The 11,290-nt window shown below is 48.2% G+C and overlaps 1 protein-coding gene across 2 annotated transcripts; it reads right to left on the bottom strand.

Annotated features, from left to right (window-relative positions):
* Window positions 1–3,056: 3,056 nt before the first annotated feature.
* On the bottom strand, window positions 3,057–9,819 carry ACP6 (acid phosphatase 6, lysophosphatidic). 2 transcript variants are annotated; one of them, XM_082775816.1, is made up of 9 exons: window positions 9,698–9,819; window positions 9,465–9,595; window positions 8,753–8,832; window positions 7,857–7,944; window positions 6,201–6,333; window positions 5,334–5,434; window positions 3,884–3,979; window positions 3,510–3,675; window positions 3,057–3,222 (listed from the first exon to the last, which is right to left on the bottom strand). In XM_082775816.1, the coding sequence occupies exons 2-9, from the start codon at window positions 9,557–9,559 to the stop codon at window positions 3,082–3,084; spliced, it is 900 nt and encodes a 299-aa protein (XP_082631942.1). In that variant the 5' UTR covers window positions 9,560–9,595; window positions 9,698–9,819; the 3' UTR covers window positions 3,057–3,081. The 2 variants fall into 2 exon arrangements, with proteins under 2 accessions (XP_082631942.1, XP_082631943.1); XM_082775817.1 differs by lacking the exons at window positions 8,753–8,832; window positions 9,698–9,819 and having other exon boundaries at window positions 9,465–9,597.
* Between the last annotated feature and the right edge of the window lie 1,471 nt (window positions 9,820–11,290).

Here is an 11,290-nt window from a genome sequence, read left to right as displayed (position 1 = left end):
CCAAAGTGTTTGGGCTCTTACAAATACGGTGTAGACACAACTTAATTTTGTAGTGGGTGCTATGTTGACTGTCTACTATGCTGGCTTTACTCTGATGGCAGAAAAGGCTACACTTGGTGGCTTTCTTCTGCACTCAAGGTGGTATATACATTCCTCACACAGCGTTGGCAGGGTATTGGCTGAAACCTGTTCCCTATTTTGCTATTTTTTGAGGAGAAATGAGCAATATTTGATGTAGGCCAGTGTTTAGTAGAGTGTGCTTCACTGTACTGATCGCATAGTAATCCTTAAGCTAAAGTCTTGCTTATGTGGGCTGGGTCATCTTCATGGTGGGGTGACCTCTTGGTGAAAGATTCTTCAGTCTTTAGGCAGTCCGTGTAGTTTTTGTTAACGCTGTTCGTTGTGATAGATGTGAAACACCTAGCTTTATCGTGCTGTTTCTGTTTAAGATTAAAGCACTTTAACTGGAGTGGTTTTTCAGGCCTTCTACTCCAAACCCAAAGTGCTAGCTTTGCTACGTTGGCCTTATTGACAAATGTACTGAGCTCGATATCCCCTTGATCTTGACTTTGAAGTAGCAAACCTTCAGTGCTCATGGTCCTTCACTGAGAGAATTTAGGTCCTCATGACTTGTTATACACTTAGGCTTTAACCTCATGGTTGGTTTTGTTCGAGTTGGAGCACGAGGCAGGAAAGAAAAGCAGCACTGTTTTGTCTGGAACACTGGAAACCTTGTGATAGGTTCTTTTACACGAAGTGAAAATAAAACCCTACCTTTAAGTTGCCAGCTTTGCTGCCAATTTCCCACTATACTAACCTGGCCTGAAGTGTAACATAGTACATGAGGATAAGTTTGCAGTGCAAAATGAAGAAAGGCCTTTGGTTTGAGTTGACTGACCTGAGGTAACTGCATTGGATTAAAGTAGCCAGGGAGGCCAACTAACTTGGGTTACTTCAGGTTTATAAGGGAACCCAAGGCTGAACATGTTAGCTCAGTTCAGCACTACTCTGAGGGAAGTAGGCCTGTTCCATAGAGATGCATTGGTTCCTTAGGAAATTATGGATTTCTTGATCGTAATATATATGTTATCATTATAACTCTAACTCTTGATAATTATATATATATATGTTTAATTCCATGTTTTCAGAAATGCCTTAGCTCTTCTGTACTTGCAGTTTGGCACTTGACCCTTAACTGTGTCCTGTGGTCTTTGGACTCTTCCATTGTCCCACCAATCCCACTTCCAAAATCATTACTTGGGCCTGCTTGGTCAGAAACGCGGCTCCTTCATACTGGGGGCTGCTCAGCAGGCTTAGACCAATGCGTGGTCTGAGCAGTTTCACACCAAGGCCGAGGTGGGTGCAGAAGCAGCTATGAGGCAACTATGAAGGAACCTGTTCACAGAGAAGGCTTCTTCCTAGCCACTGCCAAGAAGCTGGCCTGTTTTTCTGAGATCTTCTGTTGGTACCAAAATGTACGTTATTCTGCCTAGAGCGATTAGATTATTTTAATGGGGTGAATGCAGTGCCCTCTCATAATCTTGTTTGGGCTTGTGCTGCTCAGTTCAAGATCCTGAGTTTCTAGCCTGTTTGCTGTTCGGTGTTGCTGGGGTGTGCTTGTGGCTCTTGTTTCAGAAGGGATGTGAATTCCTGCTTCCTACTGATACAGCTGAAGCCTCTGGTGATGTTCCCCCATATCCCCGTTCCCAAGCCATCCACACCTTGCAAATAACTTCCAATTGTATACCTCATGTCTGCATCACGGCTCTCCAAATACTTTATACCATGCAAAAGAGAGAGCTTGACTAGAGCAGAACACGCTGTTCTTAAGCAAGGCCATTGATTTTTCTATAATGGCATTATGTTTTTAGGCTGCATAAAGAACTTGGTGGAAAATAACAATGTTTTGTTTGCTTTTTTGACAGTTTCTAATAGCAGTTCAGTGAGACCTCCAGTGATGTATTTAGTATTCAAATTATTCTGTTCATTGTGCACAGTGTCAACATGTAATTGTGGTGGGGGCAGTCTAATGAAAGAGTAGAGGTAAATCCAGCCCACGCTTCGCAGGGAGAAGGTAGTCTACTGCCTGCAGTCACATATCCATCAACGACTTGCGCTTAACATCGCTGCAGTCTGTTTTCTCTAAGCGAGAAGGGGTAGTGCAGAACAAAAACTGCAGCACCATTTTAATGAGTGGCCCCCCCATATTTTTAGCCTTTATAAATCCCACAAGTAGGATCCAAGTTTTATTTACTGTGAGGATTTTGGCAGCATCGTGGTCCTTAGTATTGTTTTATAGTATAAAGTGTTGGCATCTCAGCTAGAAGTACTTCTGTTGGCTCTGTTGGTAATATTCCTGTTTCACCAAGTGCAAAACAGACGCAGCACTGCCCAAAGCTGCAGACAGTAGCAGCTCCCTGGATTTTCTCTTTTAAAGCACTTTAAGCAGAGTTCACCCCAAGTGCATGTTCCTGCACTGAGCCCACTGTGGTTGTTTTGCATGTTCACAGCAGAATTTCCATAATTACAGGAGTGCAGGGAAGAGCTTTGGAGGCTTCCTGTCCCTTTGGAGAGGTTTTGTGTGCACAAAAATGCCTTTGAAAAGATGGGGTGGCTAAACGCTATGCAATTTGGGAGGTTCATCTGTATGCGGAGTAAATCTCCGATGTGACAAAGGGAAGGGAAAGGCAGAGCAGCTTCTGCAAACTGCAGAACCTTCTGTGAACTGTCACGTCAAAGCTCTTAAGTCTGGTAGCACAGAGTGAGCTGGGCTTCATCCCACAGTCCCTGCATATGAGGAGCAGTCGCTTTCTGGTACTCCTGAAGCAGCAGGGCAGTTTAAACAGGGCTGTTTTCAGACTCTGTGCCTTTGGATGGCTATTTCAGAAGTGAACTCGAGCCATTCTGTTATGCAGCTTCCTTCCTCTAGCTGCTAACGGTGAAAAGTGACACTGTGCCACCCTGTGTCTGGTCAGAAAAAGTTCCCTCATCTGAAATAGCTTTAGAATAGGGAAGGCTAGCAAGAATATAAGGAAAAACAGTCAAAGATTGTGACAATAAACCGTTTAATTTAAGAACTATTTACGAGTCACTTTGCTGATTCTCTTCCACTTGAGAGCACAGGTTATTGTATTCCTCTGGACTGACTGAATACTGTGAAAGTACTTCTAGAAATTCTTCCAGTGGGCAGAGACCTGCTCTACATCCTTTCACCACTTGCTCCTGCAAAGGCAAAGAGACAAAAATCACAGATCTTTTTTGTTGTTGATCCTGATGCATTCTTCAGCAGGGAAATATGCTACCCAAGGCACGTCCGTGCATAAATTCGTATTGGATCTAGAGCCAGCTCACCAGAAGAGATGCCTTGGCTACTATGGATGAGCTGTAGGTGTCTTACTTTATCTGGCTCCATAGCATGACCAAAACAAGTCTCGTTTGACAGCTTTACACAGATGTGTGTGAAAACAAAAGCTAAGGACATGTACAATGGGCTTCCTGTGGGACCTTACCTCCCCGTGGTAAGACACGCGAACAAACCACTCTTTGGACTGCCGGTGCTGATACAGTTCCAGGGTCACATCCGCAGCGTAAGAGGGCCACTTGTGATCAAAGGTGCCCAGGGCCACCAGGAGAGGAATAAGGGTAACGTCATGAGAAGCATAGAGAATAAGCTTTCTGATAAAAAAAAAAAAGAGGAGAAAAAAAGAAAAAAATCCTAAAAGGTTTGCTGTGTTTCTGTGGATAGCCAGTATTGCTCATGCTTTCCCTAGTTGATGAACACTCATTCTCTTTACTCACGCACTCAATATCTTTCTGAACCAGCTTTTCACACTGGCAGCAAGTTGGAATTTACAACGATTAGAGGGAGAGATCTGCCCTGTACCTGGCCTTTTCAGCTGGAGATGAGGAATCTGCTGCTTCTGTAATGTTCTTCTGTAAGGTATAGAAAAGGACACCAACACACATCTGAAGAACTTCTCTATAAAAGAAGCAGAAATAAATCTACTAGTTTTTTAACCTTTGAATTACTTAATTTCAAATGAACGCCTGGAAACCTGCTTTTCCCTCGCAAATTGTTAATGTGTATTGAATGTGGCTAAGAACTATTAAATGTGATTCCTACGGTTACTTTTTATTTCAGCAGTTGCTTAGTCACCACTGAGATTCCAGCGCGACTGCAGATTGGGAGGGGAGAAGTGCTAACAAGCCAGTCTCACAAGATGTGGTCCACATAAAGGAAAGGCCAGAAACTCCTTGATGTTCTCTATCCCATTTTGCTTCACCTAGTTGTGATCCTGGAAGCATGGATTTCAGCCAAGGAAGATGACTGTAGCTGACTGTGAGTGGCCAACCGAAGTGCCTGGAATCCTTGGGGTGGGAATAAGAAGAAAGCACCTACATTTACAAAATACGTATTTTTATCTCTGTATCAAACAAAGAGGAGATCTTTTTGACAACTTCTGGTGTGAAGAAACTCCCACTAATGAATAACAGAAACTAATGAATAACTTCCTAACTGGAAATGGAGTATGGTTGTGACTGTGGCTCTCTGGGCTGCTGTGGGACCAGGGGAAAATCAGTCATTCAGTACCTGAGGTCTCCAACACAAGTTAAAGAAAAGGCTAAGGCCAAGTGTCCTAACAGAAAGGGCAGTCCTGTGCCACCACCTGAGAAGCACATGTGACTATGGCAGCTGCGAATAAATCTGGAAAGCAAGCTGCTGCTAGGTTAGCAACTCAGCCACCTTTACAAATTACTGTGAAGTAATTAACTGCATGTAGCAGCAGATTCTTTTGCAAGTCATTACACGTGTGCAGGGCCTGGCATCACCTTTTCCACTAGCATCAACACTTCTCAGCCCAGCTGTGCAGGTGCCAGGCCTGGGATAAACATACCTGGGTGGCATTCAGACTGTAGTTGTGTGCCTGTAAGGACAGCCTTGCTTGTGCAGCCTCAGCACTCAGGCTCGAAGCATCTCCCATGCTCTTCTGCTTTTGCCTGACACAGGTTCACTTGAACAGCTTTGGCAACTGAGGCACTCGCTGCTTACCAGTGACTTCGTACTGTTCCTCGGGCATTACTCCTTCCACAGCTACCAGCAAAACGGGACATGAGCCCACATCTTGGCCTCCTCGCTGTGGACTTCCTGACTCAAGGCCTTGCACTGAGATGGCCGAGGCACAGACCTCACGAGGGAGCAATTACCTCTGGTGGGGAAATGGGGCAGACTGGGAAGGACTTCTGAGCTCTGCCACGGTAAGCTAGCGTAGCTCATCCACCCCGAGTATGCTAGGACAACCCCGCAGGCTGGAGGCACGGGTACAGGCAGTCACCTTGAACCGTCTTCCAGAAAGAAAAGCAGCGAGTCAACGGAGCGGCACTCAACTGTCTGCTGGAAGCTCTTCAGCACAGGGCTGCTCGGCAAACCGTGCGCCTGCAAGGAGAGGAGGTCATGTAACAACGGGCTCGCCCCTGTCTGAGCCAAGCCCGAAGCCACACCAATGACAGCCCGCAGACACTGGCTGTGCATGTCACAGCAGCTGTACCACTGCAGGCACTGCAGTATGCGTATCAGGAATTCTTTTATGGTTTTTAAACACACGGACTCGCTCCACATACCAAAAGGACCCACATCTTTTCTTGAGGCTGTGTGAGGTGAGTAAAACAGGCCTTGAGCTATTCAGCTGACAGCTACACCAGCAAGCCCAATGACACGTTTTTGCTGGAGCTAATGGTATTAAGGGGAGGTACAAATATGCCCAGCTCCCTTCCAGTAGCAGAGGCAATCTGGCTCAGGGCCGGCATGCCAGAACCAGGATTAAGATGATCCTGTTAGGTGCCGACTGCCAAAAAAAGGGAAAGCACTTTGCCATTACAAGCGCTGTAATGGTGGTAACCAAGGCCCAGCCACCCTCTGAGCTCTACTGTGTTACACCTGAAAGAGATACTGGATTTCAAGGTAAGAACATAAACGCAGGAGGTAAGTCTTCAACCATCCTAGAAGAAGGCTGGCTCTGTATCTTGCCTTTTTAAAAAGGCTGTGCCAATTCTATAAACTTTCTGAATTAAATAGAAAGATACTGGGATACCCAATGGTATCAGTCGGCATTGACTCCTCCATTGTTCTCTCCATATGCACGGGGACAGGGCAAAAAAGGGTATTTCTTTCCGTAACAGCGTGACAATGCACCTCAGCTCACCTGCTCGGCATAAAGGTTATCAAGGAGAAGAAAAAAGTCCACAGACTTATCACCATCAATACCCATCTTCTCCTTAATTGTTTTCAAGTCATCGGAGATACCTGGCTGTAGCAGAGCATTCTTCAACTTCTGCCTGTCAGGGGATCAGGAAAAAACACAAACGAAACAAAAACTTTTCACACATCAGACTTCCTATCCCTCATTTTTTTAATAACCCCCAGTCCAGTGGAGATGTCTCACAGGGAGGAGTGGGAACACCGCTGGATACTGAGGGATTCCTGATGTTGGGAGTCTCCCTGGCAGAGGTGTGGGTTGGCCTCTGCTCTCATGGATGTGGGGGAACAAAAATTAAGATGAGATAGTAACATCTCCAGAGAGGAGGTTCCTGCAAGCAAAGGCTCTGTATTGGTTAACAACCTCTCCAAGGCGTAGCCTTTAACTGCCTCATGGAAGGAAAGAGCTGTGAAGCTTCGAGATGATTTCTGTATGGTGTGTGAAAAGGGAAACACCTAGGTACTGGTAGCTTAAATTCATCCCTGACTTGGTTAGAAGCCACCTGCCCTCCTACACTGATTTGAATTTTATTTTTAAGTGTTTAGCTGAGACTAGCAATGCTAGCCAGATACTTCGAGTTAGGCATTTTGCATGTTTGTTTTTTTTGTCTGACTCTGGTCTGTTGGGGAAGAGGTGAGAGAAAGCATTTGTTTAGGAACAGCTTTAGTTTCTGTTTTGAAATCAAATTCGAAAAGATTCTGGCACAGGCAGACCTTTAGGCTGGGTCTGTGCTGCTTAATGCAGCTCAAGAAATCCACCTCGACTTGGTTGCAAAATGTGCAGTCAGGGGGATGGAGGGAGGGAGCAGAAGAGCTGGCAGTTTACTCTCCTTTGGGCAAATCTGAATATCCTTTGGCTTCCCCAAGCTGCTTCTGTGGGCCGTCACCTCACTGCTGTCAAGAGCAACCTGTTGCCTGCAGTGTCGAGCACTATGTAATGAGCTTTTACAAAGGAATTCCGATAACCCTCAAATAACTTTGGACAAAAAGACACTAATGTATCATCCAACCAAACTGCAACACGTCTGTCTTGTCTGGTTTCCACCTGGTGCCCAACCTGGCATAAGCATTTATGGAGTGGCTGATTCCACAAACACGAGCGTCCTTTTTGTGGAGGATGTTTTTAATTTTATTTCAATAGTCTTTGTTAAAGGTGTCAAGGCTAAGTATATTCCTGTTTCTTGAAGGTATAAGCGTGGCAGGAATGTTATAATAATCCCCAGACGAGAAGATGAATTTAAAAAGGAGGCCCAGTGTGTTCACACATGAAAGGCATGGTAAAGGATGCAGATGACATTAATGCTGGCCTGCAGCAATGCCACAGAATAGCTGTACATTACCTAGTAATGAGTGTTTGCTAGTCGTACGCTAAATTAAATTACTCTTTCAAGAAAAAAATGTTTTTTTTCTTTCTTTCTGGTGCTACTGCTTGATATGTGACTCTGCTCACCTAGTGTTTTACACAACTGGCTAACCATTCCCAACAAACAGTAAGTGGCAGGGGAAGAAATTGAGAAATGAAAAGAAAATGTGCTGTTTTAAATTACTACTGCTCAAATGAAACAGCAGTGAAATCATACGGGGAGGCACGGCTGGCAATTACCTGCTCAAGCATTTCAGGCGCTGGCAGTTGTGGTAATTGGGGTAGAGGATTTCTGAGCTTGCATCATCAGTGACAATGACAACAGATCCTGTGGAACGAGAAGGAAGCTTCTGTGATCACTAGTGCATCTGCATGTCTTTAGACCGCTTTAATCACTCCCCCAGTCTTTCTGCTCAAGCCTACTGTTGTCAGCTAGCAATTCCCACTGAGCTATCACCTGCAGCACAATCCACTCTGCTGTTTCTGTTCACTTCGCGTTTATTTCCATAGGGCTGTCTGCTGTGTACCTTATAACACTTCCTAGTTGTGTGTTCATTTCTTTCCTAGTGTTTGCATGTGCCAAACATCAGTTCCTGTGTCACGAGGTGTAAGGATCTCTAGCAACATCACTTTTGGTATCTATTCCTGAGGGAGCAGAGTTCTTCAAAACCCAGAGTGTATTTCTAGGACATACAAGTAGTTGTCAACTGTTGCATACAGCTGAAAGTTACTCCACACACTAAACTTGTGAGGGATCCTGGTACTCCTATTGCCGAGATACTCTGATTTCTCTAAGAAACTTTTCTCAGATGTGGCAGTGCATCTTGTGAACACTGGGCCTGGACACTCTGCCCTCTTGATTCTGAAGTGCGGTTAACGCAAACCTCCTCAGCAGGTCTGAACTTGCAGCACTGATGGCAACAGATCCAAGCTGAGCATCGGCAGTAAGCTACGCAAAGAGAGGGAGCAAGTGACAAGTTGATAAAGAACACACAGGACAGCACGAGGAAGAGGGCCAGGAGCAAAGAGCTGATGAAGAAGCAACAACCGGGAGCCAGAGAGAGTCGGGATGTGAGAGGTGTGTGCATCTAGGGAAGACTGATTAAGGAAAGGTACTGGTCAGAAGTCTCCCCAACCTTCTTTCTGCTGTTGGTACAGCCCAGCCAGCAGGCACCGTGTGGACTCCAGGTTCCGGAAAATATTAGTGGAACGGACGCTGAAAGAGAGAAAGCAGCCTGTGAGGTAGCACTTTCTCCTTCGCGTGGACAGGGCTGCAGCTGGGGTGGACTTGCTGGAACCGAGAGTTCAGATTTCACTCTGGCTTTGGAAACCTGCGGTGGGATTCATCTCGCCCTGCTATGGATACCTTAAATACAGACACCTCTCTCTGAACTACCATTTAACTTCCCTTCAGAGACAGTGAAAATGATGAACGGGCACTTATCTGTGATTTTATCTCATCCTAATCCAGACACTCCCAGCATTACTGATGTGAGCAGCGGGGGTGCACTTGATCTCACTGAACTTTAGTTATTTCATCTACAGTGAGTTCAACTGCGCTCCAGAGATGTCTGTTCCTCTTCAGTCACCACAAAAGCACATAATGTCAGTGGCTAAACCTCGGTGCAATGAATCCATCCCTAGCTTCCCTCCCAGGACTGCCGGGAAATCAGATGCTTTGTGTCATGAGTGGGATCTCACGCTGGGCTCTGCAGACTGACCGGAGATGAAGGCCCAGTCTGCTATGTGAGGGAGAGATGTCCGCGGTCAGGAAGCTTCCCTAGCGGAGGGGTACTTGCCAGGAGGGAGGAAGCAAGGCGAGGTCCAGAAAGGTACCGAGACACTCACAGGACTTCAGCAGGCTTAAAGGTCGGTGAGAGAAAGTTGGCTTCTTCCACGTAGCTCCTCCTCAGCCTCTCCCCCAGGGCAAACATCTGCTGCATCCCCACTGTCGTCAGCTGCCCCGCGATCGCGCCGCCCTAGGTACAAAAAAGAGGAAGGGTCGGCGTCGGAATGGGGAAATAAACGAGCCTGGGGGAAGGCGGTGGAAATACACAGGGGGAGCACTCAGAAACCCTCACCTTGAACGTCGTCTTCTTGTAGTTCTCCTCGTAGGGCGAGGGCGGCCGCGGGCCCCCGCTCAGGTCGGTCACGGTGTAGTCCAGCCGGGTGCGGGCGGGCACCTCCAGCAGCCGGGGGTGCCACTCCACCTGCCCGGGCACACAGCGCCTCAGCGGGGCCACCACGAGCCCCGGGGCCACCACAGCCCCCTATGGGGGCCACCCCAAGCCCCCCTTGCTCACCGGCGCCGCCCCCGGGAGGGGCCGCAGCGGGGTGCGGGCGCCGTGCCGGAACAGCACCTGCACCAGCCGCAGCTCCAGGGCCCCGCTCTCGGCCCCCTGCCCCTCGGGTGCCCCCTCGGGTGCCGCCCCTGCCCCCCGGCGCTGCTGCCGCGCCCAGAGCCCCAGCCCGCCCGCCAGCCCCAGCCCGCCCAGCAGCCCCAGCCGCCGGCACCAGCCCATGGCGCCGCTCTCCCGCCGCCGCCGCCGGCCGCCGCGGGGGGTGCCGGGAAGCCGAGTGCCCCGCCCAAGGCGGCGGGCGGCGGGGGAGCGGAGCGGGACTACAACTCCCAGCGGGCACCGCGCCACCCCGCTCCTCCCTCAGGGAACAGACCCCCCCCCGCCTTATTTTTCCTTTATTTAAAATAAATAAATAAATAAATAAAGTTCTCGTGTCCCCGTGGGCTGCCTCACCAACTGTAGGGAGCTGTGGGGACCACATCTGGGGACCACATCTGGGGACCGCCCGTGCATGCCCCTCGGCTCCGTCACTGGCCGCCCCCTAACAGCACCGAGGGGAAGTGGGTTTGGGGCAGATGGTGCCTTGTGCTCAGGTCTCTGGTGGCAACGCTGGGGTCCTTCAGTCAGCTCATAGCGTGAATATAAGGGGAAAAGCCCCGCTGGTGGCGCTCCTCAAATGGAGGCACCTCACTGACAGAAGGGCTCGGTACCAATACTCCCTTGACCCCACAGCCTTGCCAGCTGAGGTCTGCGGGCAGTGCTAAAGATGATGCTCCCAGCTTGTTGGTGGTGCTGGTTAAAAGAAGGGATTTTTCCACAGTGAGGATGGTAAACAAGTTCTCTTTAAGCATAGGTGCCCAGCTGGCACCAATCGAGGTACTCCTGGAAGAGAGCAGTGGTTGCTGAGGCGATCGGCTGTGCTACTTAGCATCTTTTTAGCACAGTAGCTAATAACTGGTAGATGTGGGAGCTAGACAGCTGTGTATCCACAACGCCTTTGTTGGGCTTTATAAAGCAGCAACCAACAAGTTTCTGTCTCCTCCATTCCTATGAATCTCCAAGTTCAAGTGTTTGTGGTGACATCACTCTGACATAAGTAACATTTCTACCAAGGAATAAGCTGTTTACCTGTTTCTTAGACCAGATCTACTCGGCTTTGACTCGTTAAGGTTTACTGTGTTCCTCCTCATGCACCCATCCTGCCTCTACATGTATGCTATGGGCCCTGATATTCCTTTCCCCTAGGCTTACTCTACTTTATCCCTACTTTACCCAGCTCCTCTTTCTTTCCCAACTTCTTTCACGCCTACGCTGATAGCTCTTGATGCCCTCCTTTTCCTGGTTGCCCTTCTCCTCTGTGTCTCTCCTCCCTGC

This window comes from Aythya marila (assembly GCF_965140915.1).
Source record: "Aythya marila genome assembly, chromosome: 1".
NCBI lineage: Eukaryota > Metazoa > Chordata > Aves > Anseriformes > Anatidae > Aythya > Aythya marila.
The sequence above is the reverse complement of the archived record's forward strand: the minus strand, read 5'-3'. Positions and strand labels throughout refer to the sequence as shown.

What these genes read in the sequence shown, in the direction of transcription:
- ACP6 (XM_082775816.1), bottom strand. Translation starts at nt 9,559, where the DNA reads ATGCAGCAGATGTTTGCCCTGGGGGAGAGGCTGAGGAGGAGCTACGTG. An exon ending in ATAACCTTTATGCCGAGCAG is followed by an intron (nt 5,435 to 6,200) that starts GTGAGCTGAGGT and finishes CTCTCCTTGCAG; the next exon opens with GCGCACGGTTTGCCGAGCAG. An exon ending in GCGTGTCTTACCACGGGGAG is followed by an intron (nt 3,223 to 3,509) that starts GTAAGGTCCCAC and finishes TTGCCTTTGCAG; the next exon opens with GAGCAAGTGGTGAAAGGATG.